At 43.8% G+C, this 21,718-nt stretch overlaps 2 protein-coding genes across 2 annotated transcripts; one reads left to right on the top strand and one right to left on the bottom strand.

Annotated features, from left to right (window-relative positions):
* Positions 1 to 401: 401 nt before the first annotated feature.
* man2b2 (mannosidase, alpha, class 2B, member 2) lies at positions 402 to 6,935 on the bottom strand. The gene is made up of 19 exons (XM_041965225.1): positions 6,723 to 6,935; positions 6,434 to 6,580; positions 6,102 to 6,207; positions 5,846 to 6,018; positions 5,570 to 5,685; positions 5,165 to 5,342; positions 4,823 to 5,021; positions 4,548 to 4,738; positions 4,193 to 4,364; positions 3,808 to 3,941; positions 3,333 to 3,610; positions 2,544 to 2,735; positions 2,200 to 2,443; positions 2,010 to 2,120; positions 1,726 to 1,918; positions 1,367 to 1,513; positions 1,124 to 1,236; positions 896 to 1,013; positions 402 to 796 (listed from the first exon to the last, which is right to left on the bottom strand). The coding sequence occupies exons 1-19, from the start codon at positions 6,855 to 6,857 to the stop codon at positions 693 to 695; spliced, it is 3,051 nt and encodes a 1,016-aa protein (XP_041821159.1). The 5' UTR covers positions 6,858 to 6,935; the 3' UTR covers positions 402 to 692.
* Positions 6,936 to 7,048: 113 nt separating this feature from the next.
* smim20 (small integral membrane protein 20) lies at positions 7,049 to 8,813 on the top strand. Its single transcript, XM_041965488.1, has 3 exons — positions 7,049 to 7,219; positions 7,954 to 8,010; positions 8,299 to 8,813. Exons 1-3 carry the CDS (start codon positions 7,111 to 7,113, stop codon positions 8,340 to 8,342), a joined length of 210 nt encoding a protein of 69 aa, XP_041821422.1. The 5' UTR covers positions 7,049 to 7,110; the 3' UTR covers positions 8,343 to 8,813.
* Positions 8,814 to 21,718: the final 12,905 nt, after the last annotated feature.

Raw genomic sequence — 21,718 nt, 5'->3', positions numbered from 1 at the left:
ATGTTAAAAGTTTCCATGAAAATTGTGTGTATTATCTATCCACTTCCATTGTTTTGGCGTGATTCGGGAAAAAATGTGTTAAATCTGGACAAAAAAACAAGATAGTCTAGATGAATGGATACCATTTGAAGCTACAGAGAAAACAATAGTATTTTGGTTGAACTGACCCTTTAAATAATCTGGCAGGCGAGAGGCTGTGGTGTATTTGACCCTCCAGGAAACATGAAGTCCCACATCACAGTAAAATCCCAAATAATGAATTTAATTCAGCCAAAATGTGTTTTCTGTGTTGCTGACAATGTAAATGTATTACTACTCTTTCAACAGTACACACACTTAATAAATCTTCCACCTTTCCATGTAATATATAAATAAATGAAATGATTTCTCAGGGATTTGGAGACGGTTAAAAATGCTTTTTATTTCCCAACATCAAACAAACTTTACTGTGGTGTCGGTTGGCTGGCCTCAGCTCATGAAGACAGACATTTGACAAAAATAATCACTTTATTCAGTGAGAGTGAACATGGAGTCAAAGTGGGATTTCTTACACCTCATCAACACATCAGTGCTTCTCAACTAATTAACACAATGTGCAAAAAGAGCAGTGCAGCAAAGTGTCAAATCTTTGAACGCCTTGTCTTATTGTCTAAGGACTGGCTGTCTTCACAGAAGACAAAAGACAGTTCATCCTAAAACTTCCTGGAGGCGAAGTGAACGAAGAAGGTCCTGATCTCTTTGGGTGAGATGGTGACAGTGAAAGCTTCATCTCCACAACTCCAACACCTTTCATTGTCTGAGATAAAGACAACACAAACAACAAGACATGAGGAAACTAGTATTTCATAAAATGTGTTAAATGTATTTAAATATCAGTGCCAAAAGCAAGTCTCACTTGTTTCTAACTGATCTGCAGTCTTCCACTTCCATCTCTGCAGACTGGTGATATCCCAGGTTCCTGTGAGAGAACGCTCCTCCAGCACTTTTACTTCCCCTATGCCCTGCAGAACTTCCTGTTCACACAGGAAATGACCATTGATAGAGTTACTTTCATTAGAATCCAAGCCTTTCCTCTAACAACAGTTTGATGTTCATATGTAGAAAATTCAGTTTTTATTAACACCTTCAAGTTGATGGTGACTGGCTTCGAGAGCTCTGGGTCTTCTCCCTCCTCGAAGACATGCATGATTCTCAGCAGGACCCGATCGTAGTCTGGCTCTGAGTGCAAATCCTTACCTACAAAATTTAATCCCCAAATGGGCGGACAAAAGGACAAACAAAGGTCTATCAGTTTTCTTAAAAATCTCACTATACAGCCAGTAAAAATGAGTGGACTGACTTGTTCCCAGTAAGTCTCACTGCTGACCTGAGTGGACGTGGCTGAGGTGAACGTCGTGATTAGAGCTGTAGTTCCATCCAGGGATACTGAAGCTGAGCAGGTGGAGGTTGGGCGGCAGGATCACGGGACGCACAGGAGAACTTCGTCTGTGTTCCTTCTCCTGCCAGGGCCTCTCTAAAGGTACAAGACATCGGGGAGTTTTGGTCAGCCAACACAAAATTTATGGTAGTCAAAGTATAACACCAATGAAAGAACCAAGGACCTTTGCAAATCTGCTGCAGTTGTGTCTGCATATGTTGTATTTTGCACTGGTGAGCAAATATTAGGATGTACATATATTAAAAAAAACTTTTGAGGTGATACTGCGCCAAACTTAAAACACTCACGAGGTTGGTCTATGGGCATGACGACGGGTCTATGCTGCAGCTCTATTGCCTCCCTCTGGTAAAGCTTGGAGGTGGCACCGATGGAGCCCAGCATCATCCACAGGGTGGGCCTCACGACCGAGCTGTCATTGAGGGTTAGGTTGTAGCCAAGGTTCCAGGCCAAGTCGTTCCAAAGGCGCCGATGGAGCATGACCTGGGGGAAACATTAAACATTCGTCAGTGGACGCCAACTGAGAAATATATGTGTGTGTGTGTGCTAGTGTGTGTTGCATGCCTTTTTGTACCTCTAGTTGTCCGTTGGCTTGGCTGGACACACCGTGAGCTCTGTCGCTGACCAGCACCAGTCTGCTCAGGTCATCCTCAATGTAGGCTGTCCGAACCATTGGGAAGTAGTTCTGCAAAATGCATATTATATATAGATCATGCTAGTATTCACTCCTAAATCCTGAGAGTCCAGTTTACCAAAGGACTTACTCTTGCTAAAGTGTTCTTAGTGAACTTCCTGCGTTTTCTCTCCATCATCTGATAGCCATTGTCGTCTGTGTACAGGGTTCTGTTGTTCTTCACAGAGGAGCTGGTTCTGAGGACGACCTCGGTGTTGAGACGGAGGGGGCCCAGCGAGTAGGTCTGCTCCAGCCTGTGACACCGCAGCCTGCTCCCAAAGCATTCTGGGACCCGGGTGGTGATGGAGTAGGCGCAGTCTTGGTCGTTTTCCTCTCTAAATTGATAAGAATGAGAGCAATTTTTTCATTAGGGATGAGACTACCCAAGCAAAACCATGACAGACGCAAGAAGTAAAACGGGTTAATTTTACTCACCTGTAGAAGCGCTGCCTGATCTCCGTCACAATCTTCCCGGGGATAATCTCCATCTCCACCGCCTCGTAGGCCCGTGCAGCAGAACCGTTAGCGCTAAAGATGTAGTTATCGGAGATGGGCCCTGCTTTTATATCTCCGTTTGCGTGGTACTCCCAGAAATCCTGGGTCATCCTTACTCTCCTTTTTTCTTGACTGCCAAGGACGAAAGAGAGGTCGAAGCTCAGAGGGTTACATTAGCATAAAAGAAAAGGATTTTTATGAGCCACAGGGGGTGAACAAATGGGATGTGCAAGTTTTAGATGCAACTAGGGCTGCGACTCAAAATAAACTAAAAAATTTGACTTAAAAGTCATTAGTGATTTATCTGCTGATAATGTTATTGATCAATCAGTTAATCTTTTGGTCATGAAAGTGTCAGAAAATAGTGAACAATGGCCAGTTTGACTTTTTCAAATTGCTTTTTTTTTTTTTTGCCAAAAATCCAAATATATTGCAGTTTACTGTCATAAAAGACCAAGAAAACCAGTAGATTTGCACATTTGAGAAACTTGTACCAGTAAATGTTGGTGATTTCTGCTTAATATATGACTTAAATTACCACTCATTACTGCAACTAATAAGTTAGAAATGAAAGTACAGTGTCACATTCTTCTAATGATCTTGTAACAATCTTGAAAGCATTACAGCGTGCTATCTCAACAGGAGTAATGACGTGATAACGTGTTGATTTTTTTATGCAGCGCAAATATTACTTCATTTTATCTGCATGGGGTGTGACATGAATCTTACAGATAAGTGATGCTGTGCAGTAGATTTGTATCCTGGTCAAACATGAGCTTGTAACACTCATTCAGAACAGGCAGGAGCCTCCTCCCTGTTTTCAACGAGTCCCCGACGCTGCGCCTCTCAAACAGAACCCCTTTCGCTTCGTAAGTCCGGCCACACTTGGACCTCCCAGAGCACTGCTTCTCTGAGAACTTGATCAGGTACTTCCTGTGCTGAAGGCCTCCAAGTTCCACCATGATGAAAAGATCATAGGTCGCATTGGACTCTGCAGACTTCTGGATCTATAACAGACAGGAAGATTATTATTATTATTACAGTATATATTACAGGGAGAAGAAACATATATAGAAATGCTTATTTGTTACTACAAAACAGATATAAAAGACACCTGATAACTTTTTGAAGTTACATAGTTCCTCTTTAAAGACAAAGCATTTGAACATTTGTTTTCGTGAGTTTTCATTAAAAAACACGCTACCTGTGCAGGTACAGGCTGTTCATCATCGTCAAAGACGGCTGCAGTGGGGAAGGTTACAGTGATGTTGATGATAGTGGTGGTGTTCCATGCTAATGGGTTGTAAACGATGACATGTTGCTCCAAACCCCGAACACCTGACATGAGAAGATAAAGGAGACTGATTTATTCAATTAGTGGCCCAAATGTTTAAGAGAACCCCTTGTTGAAAATCTTCAAGTGAGTGAAAAGTGATGAACATAGTAAACTGCAGGACAAGACTGGAGAAAAGGTGCACTACTATGGCAAACAGATATGTTTGAAACCACATTTTGTAATCTTAGGGCAAATGCTGTAGCAATATTAGCATGCTGAAGTAACCGGCCATCCTCTGGAAAAATGTTCACACCTTTTCTGTGGTAGCGGCTGCCGAGGATGCTGGGAATGTCGAGGTTGTGCGGCAGCAGGAACAGTGCAGCCAGGAGCTCCTCTACTCCCATCATGGCCTGCATGAGATGCTGCAGGTACATGTCCGCCACTTTGGGTGACTCAGTGCCAGTGATGCCATCGTGGTGCTGCACCTAAAAACACCAGTAAATAAACATTTTGTGGTTACATTTATTGCTAAGTTCATGATTTGTGTTCATTTCAAAAACACCTGAATTACAAACACATACTCTTCTAATTGTGATCACGTATTTGACCGTGAACATACATCATTTGCTTTACTCTGTGTTAACGGGGTCACATATTTGACAAGATACCTCAGAGACGGCCCAGCGAAGCACCCGCAGTTTGTCCAGGGCCCAGTCTTTAGCTACAGGTCCGTCAGGGAAGCTGATTCGGTACCTGGTGAAAAGAGTCTCCGCTGCATGCAGCTGGGAACTGGCCCGTCGTGCCACTCCTTTCAGAACGTTTCTGGAGGCGTAAAACCCCGTCCACGCCTGGTGCGGTTCTACAAGATGACAGCAACAAGAAAAATGAATGTGCTTCATTTTCTTGATGCTTTATGTTACTGTTTTAGGATGCAGACTCTCACCAGTGGAATACGGTAGAAAGTCTTCACTCCCACGTTGCTCCCAGACAAGATCTGATTGGTAGATGGCTTGGAAGTATTCACCAAGAGTGGCATACTGCACTGTCACCCCGAAATCTTTGCTGTTCTGGTTGATGTATTTCATTAGAGGGTCCATGTTGTTGAACTGGACAGACGAGTTGTAGAACTGTTTGTCACAGCCCTGAAACACAAGAGGGGTATTAGTTACATGTTCATCTGCTCGTTAGATGCACAGGGAAGGGATATGTTGAGGAAAACAATAACTTTAAAAGCTGATGCTTTCGAGCACTAAACAGCAAGGATCACAAGTTTCTATTTACTCACCCACGGCCAGAGCACATGGTTCGTCCTAAACCATTCAGCCCGCTGCTTGATGTTCTCCACCATAGTTTTGGCGTAGGCGTGCACTGTCTCCTTGGTGACAGGCAGGCTCATGTTGGGGTAAACTCCGTCTTTTGGGGGATCGGGGAACAAGGCAACTCCATTCCAATAGAAACCAGAGCTGAGACGTAAGAGCATGTTTGGTGTTAATGAAAAATCTGCCGTTGGTCTATTCAATAATACAAATTTTATAAATACGGATATTAAAGCTCAAGAGCTTAGTAAGACTGATAATAGCTTGCCTTGCTGTCCTAGCATACACAAACACTTAAGATACAGCAGATTTCTGAATCTTTTCAGAAATAGGGAACATTACATGAACCAATAAAGAGTCTACACATGGACTACCTGTTGGAGAACGGCAGGTATGATGGGGTGCAATAGCTAAACTGGTCCATAGTGTGAGTGAAGATCTGCTGCTTCTCTTTTAGAGAAGCAGAACCTCTCCATACAAACTGTAGCTTCTGCACCAAGAAAATAGATAAACAACATGCAGTGACTGTTTAGTACCATTTTAAGAAGGTATACAGAAGAAAGTTTATACGAACAGCTCCAAATGAAATGTGCTCTTTGCGTTGTCAGTGTGATCTTTGCTGACGTTTGTACAATATGTGAAGCGAATACCTTGTTTTTCTGCATGGTGTCTTTGAGGTCGTAAGCAATGCGGGAGATGAGGTGGGCGTTGAACCCAGCCATGGCAAAGAGGACCGGCGTGGCTGCAGAGGCTCCAAATGGATCCACGTGCCAGGAGAATTGAGGACGCACCCCGAACGTCTCGTAGAGGAAACCATGTCCCTCTGAAACAGCACAGAGACACACAGGAACAATTGCTACTGCAAATTCTCTCAACTGGCATTTACAGGGGCAGGAAATTGACTACCTGTCATTTGTAATATCTCATCTTCTAGATCCGTTACAGCCTCGTCGTGCATCACTTGGCCCCCGATGATGAACTCAAGCCGACCCTCTTTTACAAGCTGTCGTACCTAGAAAGCAAAAACAGCCACGTTAATCATTTACAATGTATTTAAAGGGTCAATCCAACTATTTTACACATGAAGATCAGTTCATGAGGAGAACTACTCCTGCAAAAAAAAGGGACGCCAATCAGAATATCTCAACTGCTGCTTCAGTTTCAGCTTGTAGGCAATTTATCAAGACTATCTTGCATTATTTAATGGCAGTACAGATTAATAACTCATATGTCCTCACTTGTTTCTTATGGGAGTCTGTAGCCACAGTATCCCACCACAGTCGAAAGAACTCCTGTTCCACAGCGATGAACCTGCGGTCTTCGGCCTTTGACAGCTCCTCAGTCACACTGGTGTACACATTGGCTGCATAGGCGTGCATACTCTCCTGTGGAAAATACACTCATATGCTATTTAAAATGAAAACTACATACATTCATCCACATCATATGAGTGACACTGCTTTGGTGAAAGGACGCTTTTAAGCAGCAGGCTGACACCCTACTAAGAATATAGTGACAAAAACCTACCTGAATAGTGTACACCCAGCCAACATCCATGTGACTGTGAGGAATAACAAATGTTTGGATTGGCTTGTTTTCGCCCGTCACTCCATACCAGTAACAGCAATAAAGAGAAACCGCAAAAACGGTTAAAAATCTCATTTTTTTAGGCCGCAAAAAAGGAGAAGCGTTGAATAACTTCTCAAATCATAACCCTGACTTCCGTATTATTGTTGTGCTGCAGCATGTGACTCTGACAACGCGCGTACCGTCAGTACGGAAGCCCACAAAAGCCAAACTAGCTGAACATCCCTTTCGTTACCGCGTCGTTTGGGTGACCTTTAAACCGGAAACGATGTTTGTAGACACTGTGAACATTTGGAGGTGAGAGTGTCACAATCGATGCAACATTAAAATGTCCAAAAATAAGCGAATAGCATTTATCTTCGGAGGCTTTGTCACGGCTATTGCCGCTGCGTTTTACCCCATATATTTCTACCCGCTCACACATGAAAAGGAGTACAGTAAGTGTCTTCACACCGTTTCTAAAATATCAGTTACACGATCAGACAGTTAACAATGTTAGACTTAATATCATTTACATATGCTGCTTGTGAAGATTTTAGCACTTTGCTAATGTTTCCAGTTACGGTTAAAATAATGTTGCTTTACTTGGTGAAAAACAAAGTGATGTGAAAATAGTAGTTCTAGCTAGCTAGCCTGCTACATATTTGTTAGCTGGCTAATAGGATGTTTAACGTAAGCGTTAATCAGTTTTGAGTTAGCTAACCTTTGTTGTATGGGGCTTTATGAGTCTTTTCTTGTCAAGTCAATTTAATGAACTTTAATGAACGAAAGCTCTTCAAAATAGCGAAAGAGGAAAAAACAGACATTCACATCATCCTTACAGCTAAATGTTTCCAAAGTTATAAGTGTCGTCTACCTGAACTTGTAAGCAAGAGTTTCTAAGTTTACCGGAGGTTTCCTTTTTCCATAACATATCGTCACACCAACTTTTCATTTAGCTAAATAGTTGTGGTTTTACTTTATGTCTTTTCTGCTCCACTTACTGGCCAGTCTTTTTATTCTGAGGCAGTTCTGGCCAGCGTAGATAGATAGGAAAGCTATAGTCAGGACATACAGTAGATGCTACTGTAAGCTAGTGGAAATAAGCAAATAAAGCTGTCAAGTGAAAGTCTTGGTCTTTTGACCACTAAGCTCTTCTTCTGAACATGCTGTACTGTTCTCTCTCTGCCAGGAGAAGTCCAAAAGATGAACCGGAGAGGAATCAACCAGGCAGATGTTCAGCCTGTGGGTAAGAGCACATAGCAAAGCTATACCTGTACAATTCCAGCCTACACAACAGGTAAATTATTTACCTGATGAGGGTTGTGTTGACAGAATCACTTTTATTCCAATTTTGCAATCAGTCAGAATGTAATGGATTTACTTTGCTGGGATATTGATTCAACTAGAGCTGCTGGAACGATCAGTTGATTAGTTGTCAACCAGATTCAGGGATTTACAATATCAGGGCAATTTTGAGTCGTTACCTTCAAATATACAACCATTTATTTTGTTTTATTTCTTTTTTTGTCTGAAGGTGTGAAGGTATGGTCCGATCCATTCAAGCCTGGAGGAAAATGATGACCAGTTACAGCTAACCCCTCACTGATTCCAGACACTGATGCTGATGAAGACTTTGAACAGAGAATGCCTTTTTGATGAGTGCTTGGTGTGCGCGTGAGTGAATGCTTTCCAGAATGTGTTTTTTTTTAAAGTGATATGAATAAAGTTTAAAGCTATTACAACTAAAACATGATTCTTTAAATGCTTGTTAACAGAGTTTTTGCTTTAATGGGTAGTGCATTGTGGTGACGTACAGAAAAAAAAATCTGTACAGACTTTCTCTCACAGAAGTTTCGGATGACGTGCTGCTGTTCTCTTTTGTCCACAAGGGGGCCCTCCATGCCTGTCTGTTGATTCATAAGGCACTGGACTGTGTGATGTTTTGTTTGTGCATCTTAGATATTTTGGAAAAACTTTTGTATTTCCAAAAGCCTTGCTCTGGTATGCGGCCTGTAGGAAATTATAATAAAATACAGTGGTTTGTTTACCCATTCTATTCACAAGAATCTCTCTTGACATTTTATTTTGATTTAGTTGGTATGAGAGTCATAAAAGCGGTTCAGCAGATGAGGGACAATGTCCAGTAATGTGCGGTATCATCTTCCAAAATGGAAATAGTAGAGACAGAGTTATTCCAGGACACATCACTCTGTATTATCATTTCCCTGTCACAGACACAGGGTTTAATTGTTGCTCGGCTCTTTAAATGGCATGTGACTCGCGCTGTGTTTTGCCCATCGGCTGAGAGGAAAGCTCCATGGTCGCCTTGTTCAAAATCCTGCCCAATGTGATCCAGACTCCCTTTACGAGTCCGTGGATGCTGTAAAAGCAGGGAATTCCAAAACTACAATTTTTTTCCCTGTACTTTTGTGGTTTCCTGACATTGACCAGCATCCCCTTTCAGAGTTTGGTCCATCAAAGTCCTTGTGGAGGAAAGATAGATTAAGAAAGAACTAAAGCATGTGTTTATGGTCCTTCAGAGATGGTGCATTTTTAAAGTTGCCCTTAAATCTTTCACAGTCCTCGATGTAGCCTGTACTTTTGGACTTTTAGGACCGTTCGCGAGGCCCGCTGCCAGCAAAATCGACTGTACGGGCCAGCAGCGGCCACTCTCCTTCTCAACCCCCCAATCAACAAGCCCCATTGTTTATGAGAGGTTGTTATTGTTGGGCTGCATTCAGAAACAAGAGAAAACTCAAGAGCCCGGCTGTGCAGAGGCATCCAAAGTAAAGAGAGCAAGGGGTGAGGGGGTGGTTGAGGAAAAGCGAAAAGCAGAAATTCCTCTCATTCCCCGCTGGTGTTTTCCAGATTCCTCAAGCGACAGCTTCTCGGCTGTGTGAGTGAAGTAAGCAACCAGAGGGGAAATTGAAGAGAACGGCGAGAGGAAGAGAACCACATTCTTGAGGGGACGCGTCACCTACGCACAGAATAGAAAGACACTCAATCTCTGTTACTTTCCCTGGCAAAGTGTGGAACAGGTTGTGCAGCAGGGCCTTCAGCTTTTTAGTCTTGCCTTGCCACGAATGACTGTTTGAATCACTGTGACACTGACATTTCATTTCAAACACGAACTTGCTCCTTACATCTGTCTTTTCAGAAGCAAGTCTCAAGGCTGTACCAGGCTTTTATGGTCCGTTGTTGTCTAGTCCTCTTTATGTGGCCCTTGTCCCATTCAGCTGAATATGTAGATAGACACCCATCACTATAAAACATTCAATAGGGTCACGGCGCACTATAAACTAACATGAACTCAACAATGTCGCCTCCGCAGCACTTTTACTATCCCGCTATTAACCCATCACACAAATCTCTCCCGGCTATTGAGGAGAGCGGTGGCACATCGTCCATCTGAGCTGTTTGTCAGGCGTGTGTTCAAGAGCAGCAGATAATTGGCCAAGGTTTCTAACTAATTGCCATGGGAACAAGGGTTGACAGACAGGTCACGGGGTTGGAGAAACAGCAGAGAGCATTCGGGAAGGGGTGGGGTGTGAAATACGAGCAGAGCGAACGCCTTCGCTCGTACTGTGTCAAGTGCGGTAAATAGAAACAGAAAATAACAAGTGAAGAAAAACAAGAACTCTCTAAAGAGCGTCCTCATGACTGTGATTGAAGGCAGAGAGCTGGTTTTCATTTCTTTCTGAAGAAGCGTTACACTTCAGGAGTGTGCTTATTTGCTAATACACAATTAATGAATGAAGCGCTTGGATATTCCCACGTTCAAAGGTCCGATGCAGTGTTTTTCTCTTGTTTTATGGATCAATGTTTGAGTACACATTGCCTTCTTCAAGATAAACCCAGTAATCTTCTGATTGATGTGTGCGGCATTGGTGATTCAAAGCAATTCAAAGAGCGAGTCAGAGATGAAATACAAGGCATTCCAACATCAATATGCCCACATTATAAGAACCAGCAAATAGAAAATAGAAAAGCATCCAGATGTTTACAATCAAATTATGCAATCCATCTAGAAGAGAATACAGATGTGTTAGGCAAATGGCAAAGGTGGAATCTAAATGTATGCTATCTGTTAGCATCATGCTAAGCAAGCTGTGGCTTAAAACTTCAACAGGAGTGTAGAAAATAGAAAAATCATTCCAGTGGACGAAGAGCTGAAAGAGTTAGTCCATAGACGGGAAACAAGGCCAAACAATGGACCCGTTAATTCAGAAAAGAATCCTTGATTAAGATAAAGACAAAGTAGGCAAAAGAAAATACAAGTTGACGGCTAGTTGACTCTTAATTCTGGGTTTTCCCCGAAGTCAGTGAATTAACAAAATACAAATCTTCTACATTCATATCCTGTATTCTTTTCTGAATTTGTGCTGTGGAATATCTTTAGGTATAAATGACAACTCCATTGGCTGGTGTGTATTGCTGATTAGTGTCACACAGCAGTAACTAAGCCTACATTCAGTTCCTGAAGGCCCAATGAACGAGTACTCCACCACTTTAGCATTACACTCCTATAACACTGTCAGACTCATGATGGACAGTTTAAAGACAAGATCATCAGATCTTCAAAACTGAACCCGAAATTTTGTGTTCTTTTTATTCCCTGCGGTCTTCCTCCTTGTCCAAACACAGTTCCTACATTACCCATAATGCAACTCTACTCACTCGCATGTATAGATTCAGGTGTGTTATGCTGGTAGCGGCTAATGTGGCCTCGTGCCACAAGTCTCGAGTCGTGGCCTGCGAGGGTCTGGTGAGCTCACTTCGTTACATCTCCACATCTCTGAATTTTTAAAAATGTTCTCATTTGTAGTCTTCAGCCCCAGTGGACGCTGACTCTAGTGACTTAAGGTAAATGATCAGATTTTGCACAGCTCCTTCTGGAGCCATTAAGACTTTATACAACCTTTTTCACATATGGAGTAATAGTCCCCAACACCTGCAAACTCTGATGTGTAAAATTGTTCTCCTTTGAGGCTGAAGAGTGGATCCCTCAAAATCTAATGCAGTTCAAAATTGATGCATTTTACTTTTTATAATTTATTTGGAATCCATATGTAGAGGTACAGGATATATACCACACCAAGGTGTGTATTCTGTGTCTGAGCATTGCAGCACAATCACAGTAGCCTACCTTGCGCGCACATCACTGAAGCAATGATGACATATCACCAAAGATGTCGCCAAAAAGATTAGCACAAAATAAAAGAAACACGGTGGACACACACACACACACGCTTGGTTTTCTCCCACAAAACAAGCAAGAGTCTACATTTCACATCTCAAATACACTGCTTAGCCTTGTAAAACAATGTACCGGAGTGCTGTCCACATTCTTGGGTCAGCAGGCGCACGGCTGTGGAAACAGATAGTATAAGTCTGAAGCAATGTCTAGGAAAAAAGGCACCGGCCAGGCTCGCAGCAGGCAGGCGAGGCAAGCTGCCCCAGTGACAGTGTGGTCTAGAGCGAGCTAGAGTTACACTTAGTGTGTGCGTTAGTGTGTGCGTGCGTGCGTGTGTCATTCAGGAAAGAAAGCGAAGAAGTCCAGCTAAGAAGAACTCGGTATCCCCTGGAGACTAAACTGTGGTTGTGGAGCTTACTGGAACTCTAAACATCGTGTGTGTGCTTTTGTATTATGTTCATATTTGCCTGAAGCAGGACCACAAATAGATAATTATGGTTTGTTTTAGGTTGCATCTCTGTTGCCCAGTCGTGAAGGCATTGCAGTTCACTGCTGCGGTGTGTCAGTTCCCAGCTGAAGCCGTGTGCATAGAGAGCCAATGGTAAAGGGCAAATGATGCAACGGTGGTTTGCCGGCTCTCTCCTTCTTCTCGGCTGGTGTAATTTAGACTCTTACCGGAACTTTCAGTTATAAACGGCCTGCACAGCTATTTGGCCACCCAGCGATGCACGTGTGAAAACATGTTACGCGGTTTTTGCCTTTTAAAGTCTGTTTTTAGCCGAGCTCATTATAAACCTTCGTCCAGTAATTAAGAGTGAACATCCCGAACATGGTAATTTTTGCAATATTTAGAATAGTAATTAGCACAATTCTTGTTTTTTGATTTAAATGACACGTTAGTGGTGCTGAGTAATCCTAACTGCTTTGGGTTAGCATGCTAACATGCTTTTAGACATGGCTCAAAGGGTGGCAGTGTTGGTCTGTCAGTCAGCTGGGCAGCCCTTCTCGTTGCTCCCCACTTGAATATCTCAAAAACTGTTGGATGAAGGTCTGTAAAATGTACCAGGGCTAGGACTGCCATCAAGAAATTGGTGATTCAAGTTAGAGTCATGGCCCCCAGAGGTCAAATCCTACTGACCCTGATAAGACTTTTGCACTAAACTCTACCAGTAGTTCAAAGTTTTCAGAAATCATTAAAAATATCGCATCTACCAACTAGTTTGGCTCAAAATTATATTTAGACATTCATGGTTCCCAGATGATGAATCCTAATGACTTTGGTGATCCCCTGACTTCTCCTCTGGCTCCACCTTGAGGTTGATATTTGCGTTCTTTATCAGAATATCTCAACAGTTATTGTATGGAGTGCCACAAAATTTACCAGGGCTAGGGCTGCCCCTAGAGAAGTTGGTGATTCGAGTAACATTCATGGCCCCCAGAGGTTGAATCATTGGTGAGACTTGCCACGAACACAATCAGCAGATCAAAGTTTTCACATATCATTCAAAATAACTCAATGTGTACCAGGTAGTTTGGCTCAGAATTATGTTGAGACATTCATGGTTCCAAGATAATGAACCCTAGTGAGTTTGGTGATCCCCTGACTTTTCAACGCCACCTTGAGGTTGATATTTGTGGTTTTTAGTTAAAAATCTCAACAATTATTTTACAGATTGCTACAAAATTTGGTACAAACATTCATGCCCCCCCTCAGGATGAATCGTCACAACTTTGATGAGCCCTTAACTTTTCATCAAGTGCCTCCATCATATCAAAATTTGACTTTGTTCAAGGCTTATGACCAAATTCCTGCAAAGGCTATGACATTCCCATAAGGGTCAGCACTTTACTTAAGTTCTGTGCTCATCAGTGGATGTTACCATGCAAACATGTTAAATAAAGATGGCACATTTGGTAAAACTACACTGCTAAACATCAGCATGTTGGAGTTGTCACTGCATGTTTGCATGCCACTGTGCCCAGATGCTGCCCCACAGAGCCTCTAGCATGGCTGCAGACCATTAGTCTTGTTTTACCACATTTTGCTGAGATCACTTGTCAGTTAGACCATAAATCACAGAGGACAAACGGAAAACATGAATGTTGGGAGGACTCTGCATCGCTACAGTATTTTTACTCTCTAATCATTCTAGTTTATTGTGTACACTCTACACTTTCGTAGCTTTTTATTCCAGAAAACCATGAATACTCTGACTATCTGTTGCACATGTGCCCTGAGGAGCCGCAAGGTGAAAACTTCAATCACCTGATGATAGCAAATGCAGGATTTTCAACCTGTTTTTCATCATTGTTTGGCATTCAAGTCTTTTTTTTTAATTCCTGCGGAATATGTGACCAAAAGAGAGATATACAGTAGAAAAACACAAAATGCATTAAAGGAACAGCAAGCGGTCTGCACTGGGTTTATGGCTAAATTCAGTGGGACCTTCATTCTTCACGGCTCTTCAGGCAGCCAGTGAATGTGATTAAACAACACCTCTGAATGAGGTGAGTAGGAAATTCTCAAATGTGCCTTGAAGAGTGCCAAAAGTCTTTCGCTTGGCTCCCGTCCACGTATGGATCTGTAGAGGAAATGTTTAAGCAATTAGCTGGAGTTTAACGTTGGAAAAAAAGTTATTATTATTTCCTCCATCTTTTTTTTTTTTACAATGAGGAGGAAAATCTTTGTTACGGGCAAACCTCATCATGCAAACCATCTTTTCCTCTTTGACGTGTTGTCTCATGTTCCACTGATTCCGAGGAACCAAAATGTTAAAACCGCAATCGCATTCGAGTCAGAGCTGTTTGATTAACCTACAAAACCGCACACACGCATGCACACACACTGACTGAGATATTAGTGTCGCCCATTCGAAACACACGCCATCGCAGCACCGCGGTCTGAGCTTGTGCGAGCCTGGGCCGTCAATCACGTTATATAGCAGGTTTCCGTTTTTACGGTCCCATTATAATCTTAAAAATTTCTTATGCACTTAAATAGCAGGGCGACTGTTGATTTAGGCAGCGCTACTGACAAAGAGGGCCAGAGCTGTAAGCAATCATGCTGCTCTTCCAAACCTCTCGCAAGGGCTAAGAAAAGAGGGGAGCAGAAAGTGAGGGAGAGTGATTTACAAGGCACCTTAATACTTGACACGTTCGTCCGTGAAAATAAGTCTGCGGCCTATCAAAGCCCACGCTTACATTAGAAAACCATGGAAAGCTCTTTTTAACAGCTTTTTTTTTTATACTCGGTGGGCCAGTTTTCATTCATATTTCCTGGCACGGCGCTTTACTCCCCCCTCAGTCTGAGGGACCATATCAAAATAAACAGTACTACCCCATGATGGCGTTTAAAAATTATATTGTAGTGAACAATACAGAGGGTGTACAATTTCACAGAGCCGTTTAACAGCAGGTAATGCAATAAAGATTGATAAAAATGTGTAATATTTTGATCTAATATGACATACTGAGTCTTGCTTTAGTTGGACTCAATGCAGCGGTGGGCTGGATGATTCACAGTGTTGAAAATACTCACAATGCCCCGCTATTTCCATGCAGCTAGATGAGCTGTATCCTGTCATTAGTGGTTTACACACGGAGCAAATTAATTCAGTTAGCCAGACCTATATCCTATGGCATACCAGCAGCTGTATGGAATCACACCGCTTTAATGGATATTTAGCATTCACGGTGGCGCGTGATGAGTCATAGTCGGTGTGTATTTTCGTTTGAGCGTAAATGACGTGTGGGTGAGCAGACATGGTGTGCCTCTGTGTTCCTCGTGGGTTTTCATTAGGGCCTCGTGGATGACAACAGAATATATGACTTGGCTCGGTACGGGAATTCTGGGAAAGTCATGGAATTTTGGACGCCTTGACGGAACACAGGCTGTCCGCTCTTGGCCCGTTCCCCACCGAGGAGGAGGAGGAGGAGGTGGAGGAATCCTGCTGCATTGTGTGTGTGTGTGTGTGTGGTGGGCCTTCAGGACATCCTCAGGGAGCTGACCCAGAACAATGACAGGTTTACAGCACAGCACCGGGCAGGCGGGCTCACATGTGGCTAAAATCAAACGGAGACCAGGATCGCTCTGAGCGCTGGAGCAGATCTGACACGACCGGATTGTCCAGATGATTAGTAAGGCTGGTAATCTGTACTTCTGCCTGAGGAGGGAGTCCACTGTATCTGTTCGATGCATTTACCTCCCTCACATAGTCCAGAAAATCTGAAGGCCCTTACGAAGAAAATCTGTGAGTAGTAGATTTTTTGGTGATGAGCATCATGCAAACTGATAAAATTTCTCCTGACGAAGCTTATTTTTTCAGAGCTGGAGACTTGAGACAAATCTAAGTCACAAAACAATCATTAAAACTTGACATGGACCTGCCCGTTGTGAGATTTGAGACTTGACCTGACAGACTTGGCCTCACCCGAGACTTGAAATTTAACTTGAAATATTCTCAAATGATTTGACACAACTTGTCCCTAAGACCTCGAGACTTCACTTGAGATGTGCAGTTGCACAACTTGAGATTTAACTTGGTGTTCACTAACTTGAGATTGGATTTACCTAAAATGACTTGGACTTGGTCTGGAATGAGCTGAGATTTACACTTGCCTCAAATAAATTGTGACACGAAGTGGACTTTATGGGCTTGAGACCTGCCATCACAAGACTTGAGGCTTGAATGTCTCGATTTCTCTCAAATGACTTGAAATAGTCTCAAATGATGAGATTTCACATAAACTTGTCCCTAAGTGATTGATACTTCGCTTTAGACCTGCCATTGCAAGACTTGAGACTTGAGCTCTGATTGGACCAATCTCAAATGACTTGGACTTGTCTTGGATGAATTGCAACTCAGACTTGTCTGATATGACTTGTGATGAATCGAACTTGTCTTCACTGACTTGAGACTTGCCATCACAAGACTCAAATGCCTTGACTTCTCCCAAATGTGTTGAGACTTGACTCGAAATAGTTTCAGATGACTTGTGATTTGACATGAACGGGTCCTTGAGGACTCGACACTTGGCGTTCCAACACTTGCAGCCTGAATTAGACTTCACAGCATCCGAGCTGCTGAGGACAGAGTCATAAATTTGAAGTTAAGATTGTGGAAACTGTATTATTCTGAAAAGCTGTAAAGCCTTGGAAAAGATTCTTTTTCCACAACTGCTCGAGAACTTCATTATTTCCTACATTTGTTCGCCTCGGCTGTACGTGCAATGGAGGGTCAAAAATAAACCCTGGTCATGTCATGTGCATAACCCTAAACCTGACCACAGGATTAAATAGCACCCATGTGCACTGATGTCGGTAGGAAATTTGCAAAAACGATTGAATTGCATGCATAAACCTCATCCTCATATTCTGTCCAAAGGGTATACTGCTGCTATTTAACACCGTCCACACGAGAAAGCCACCCCGAGATGAAAGCGGACTCGTAGCCCACCTGAGCTACAAATGAGCTCTCCCTTCAGGCTACGAGCTTACTTTGCGGTCTCCCTTTTCCCTGCTCCCTGCTCCCCTCAACCATCCGTCCCCCCGTCGCCGCTCCATTCAGAGGGAGAGAGCAAACCACATGTTTCAGGGAGGAATCCTGAACGGGCAGCATCCCAGACCAGAGTACCTCCATCTCTCCTGCCCCCCTGGCATCACTTAGCCCTACCCTGTCATTAAGGACAGGGTTGGATGATTCGTGTTGGAACGCAGCCCTTTGTTCGAGTAGGATGGGTGCAGGAGGAGAAAGACGAGGCGTGGGGGGGCGGGGGTCAAGGGATGATGTCATCTCAGGTCGGCGCTGGAAGTGGGCCCGCGGTGGCAGGGATGGTGTTGCCTTTGGGCTCCGGCGCAGGAAAAGGCGGATGGAGGTGGAACGGTGTGGAATATGGTGAACAACGGTGTGTGTGATTCGGTTTGTTTGTGTGTGTGTGTCTTTTTCTTTGTTTTGGACTGCGGGTGTGCACGCGGGTGCTCCAAACTTTCAGCATGTGTGTGTGTGTGTGTGTGTGTTTGTGTGTGTGTGTGTGTGGGTTTGCTAGGCATGTGGTCGGAAAAGTATAGGCTGTTTTATGTTGCGCTCGCTCTTTGTTTCAGTGTTTCTTTAGTGGGTGGATGGTTGAATGAATCATTTGGACAGAGGCTGAGGTATCAGAAAGAGCGGTTTGGCCGGGGGGTGAGGGAGGGAAGACAAGGGAGAAGGAAAACCAACTTGTACTTGTGGCTTCTGGATTCCTAATGCACACTACGGCACAGCGATGTCTGCCTCCCTCCCGCTGCCTCCAGTATGCAGCGTGGAACATGTCAGATACACCACAGACAGCGAGGACTGAAAGTGATTATCCAAAGCGTTTCTCTTCGAGCGGAGTGCTGAGCTGTGTGCGTTCGGTTGACGTCGTCCTAGAGGAACATTCGCGACACGCTGGGTCTTATTTTTATAGTTTTGGCCGTTCTTCCTCTCCATCATGACGACGCTGCACTCGCCAAGTTAATTGCTAATATCTGTATTCGCCAACAATGCTGAAACGACAGATAGGACTAGAAACACAAATAGTCAGACAACAACAACGAACAGGAAATGAAGGTGAAGGATTAAATCGTGAGCCAAAAATGTCTCTTAAGTTTCCATTACAGTTTACAGACTGAATTCCTGGTTTAGGTTTGACTTCATGTATTTATTGTGCCTTCACGCGGTATTCCCGTGCATTGAGGGATTATTATTCCCTTTTGGCTTTAGGTAATCTGGCGGTCAAGTTTCTGTCCTGTCCTTGTGAGTGAGCTGCCTGCTCTAAATGTACAGTTGTTGGGGATCGCCGCTCAACACTTTTAGTAGAAATCCACCGTCACGTTGCATCTCTTCACATGTTATGGGACATGCAGTTGTCCCAACAATAAGAGGTGTGGACTCGAGTCACGTGACTTGGACTTGAGTGAAACTCCAGTCACAATCTGGCGAATTCAGACTTGACAAAATCAGAAAAAACCTGCAACTTTACTTCGGCTTAAACGCCAGTTGCTCGTGACTTCACCTCGACTTTTTGACTTGAAATGACTCGATATCCCCCGCAAGCCAAAAGACTTGGACTCGCCTTTTCTAAGACCTAAAATGGGAGTTCACGGGCAAGACTTGAGGCTTGCAAAACAAGGACTTTGTCCACTTCTGCGTCGTGTAGACCGGTGGTTTCCAACGTGAGGGTTTAGGATCCAGGCCCAGGGGGTCATAGAAAATATCTTATTTAAATTATATATATGATTAAGCATATACAGCATACTCACATATGATAATGAACTCTTTGGTTTGGTATAACCTATGACATCACAGTCATAACCTGAAGTGCTATAGAGTCATAGGAGGAGTTATTGTTCATACCCGCTACTTTCTATTACTCACATTGTTTGACTTTCAGGAATTTTAATACACTTCACAATACTTTCCCCTGCAGTGCGTTTATTACGCTTGCAGTTACAAGTTTTGCAGTGAAAACCCACGTGACTTCTGCAGAAAGATGACGCATCTTTTGACTCCCTGCCACGCTTTAGCGCAAGCAATCAGATCAACCGTAAATGGACCACAGACGATTTAACGTGACGGGCAGCTCCGTGGTTCTTTAATGGCCGGAACTTTTTATTGACTGCGCACTTTTAAATGTCAGTCGCATCCAACCACGGCTTCCACTGAATTCTGATTGAAGAACTTCACTTTTTACACACCAGCCGCTAAGCCGATAGTTGCATGTGCACACTTCACATATTAGCACGTTCATTCAAATGCAAAGTGCTAAGGAAGTGGACTTGCTGTGCACTCGCAGTGTTATTTCACATATTTATTGCATCTTTTATTGTCTCTGCCTCCAATAATATTTAGATGGAAGGGGACTGATAGGAGCAGACTTCCAATAACAGAGATTAAGTGCTCTGGGGGTGATTGTGCAGCGTTTTTGAGGGGAGAGGCGTCTGCCTAAGTAAACTCAGCCCAGCGCTGAGGAATTGCGCTCTGGAACGTGGTGGTGTAACCGGAGCGCGGGTTTGGGAATAGCCCAGGGGAACTGGGCTCAGTTTTCCAAAAAAGCCTCTATCTCCTGCGATATGTAGTGTGATTTGAGGAGAGGCGAGGGTTGCGTGCGTGCATGTGTGTGTGCGTGTGCGTGTGTGTAGCAGGGGAAGTGGATGGAGGGCTTACAGAACGGCTAAGTCAGGAAAACAAGTCTCAGGAAACCCTATACCTCACTCTGGCACCGACACAGACGTTCTTTCTTTCTCTTCCTCTGTCTCACTCTTTTCCGTCTCTCACTCCTGTCATGCTGTCTCTCTCTCTCCCTCTCTCTCTCCCGTCTCCGCCTGCCTGTAGCGGAGAAAACAGGAGTGAAAGCGACAGCGGTCAGAGCAACAACCGAACAAAAGCCACCCCTGACGCTCGGTGCTGTTAAGGAAACAGCGATGACCTTGTCGGGAGTTCAAACCCCTTCATACCAAGTGGCTTTCTTTTCTCACTCTTTCCCCCCTTTTCTTTGCCAATTTTTTTAAAGAGAAAACAAAAACAATGCACAAGCTCAGCTGGTGAAAATGTGACATGACAATATGACAATTAAATTACTTCTTTGCCCTTGAGATAAATAGAGGAAAGAAAATAAACAGAAGAAGAAGAGTTTTTCCCTCACCTCTCTGTTATTTCAGTTCAAAGATGCTTTGTGTACTCTCACACCACTAATGTTTATCACATTAGCTCTGTCTTCGCCCCCCCCCTTTCTGCCTCTCAAGCGCTCACCCTCTTCCCCTGCCTGCACTCCTTTATCTTATCCCTTTTCCACTATCCCTTAAGCCCTTGTCTGTCCCCGTCACCCCACTTTCCTTTTGTCAAAAACACTTTCCACTGCTTTTCCACTCTTTTCTCCATCTTTTCTCCCTATTCTTGCCCTCGAGCCTCTGCCCTCCCCCCTCTCACCTGCCTCTTTTTACATCCCTGGAGCCCTCGCTGCACCTCCCACTACAAACACACCTACTTATAACACACCCTGAGTCATCTTTTTTTCCCTTCTTTCCATTTGTTCGCTGCCATCTTTTTGCTCGGGTCTCTCCCGGCACCTCGTTCTCTCTGTCATTCTCTCCTTGTTTTCCTCCGTCTGTCACTATCAGCCTCTGTTTCCGCGTCTCCCTCTCTCGGTCTTCACCTTATCAGCTTGTCCTCTCGCTGCTCTCCCCCACAGTTCTCCTCTCTGTCTCCCTCTCTCCTCGTCTTGTCCTATCCTTTCCTTTCCAGCTCTCTCTCGCTGTGTCCTCGGTGGTGTCTGCGGGGGCAGCGAGTGGTCAGGCCTGCCTGCAGGCATCAACAGCACAGGGCCACTGCCTCGGGCTGTGTGTGTGTGTGTGTGTGTGTGTGTGTGTGTGTGTGTGTGTATGTGTGTGTGTGTGTGTGTGTGTGTGTGTGCTGGGCTGATTGGCACAATGCCCAGACCCACCTCCTGTGGTGAAACTCACTCCTTTTCTTCTTAGCAGTCTGGACTGCTGCCCAGACTGACCCTCACACACACACACACACACACACACACAGGCATGCAAACACAGATAGTCTGACTGGCACACAGATGCAAGGCAGTAGTACACACACACACACACACATATTGTTATGTTTTCATCACTTTTGGGGACATTACATTGACTTACATTCATTTCCTGGAGACTTACTCTAACACCATAACCACAAACCCTACTTGCCTAACCCTAACCCTTAGCCTAAACACTAAAAACTATAGCTTAAAC

The sequence above is a fragment of the Chelmon rostratus genome, chromosome 23, assembly GCF_017976325.1.
Source record: "Chelmon rostratus isolate fCheRos1 chromosome 23, fCheRos1.pri, whole genome shotgun sequence".
Taxonomy (NCBI): Eukaryota; Metazoa; Chordata; class Actinopteri; order Chaetodontiformes; family Chaetodontidae; genus Chelmon; species Chelmon rostratus.
This window is presented reverse-complemented; position numbering and strand designations above follow the sequence as displayed.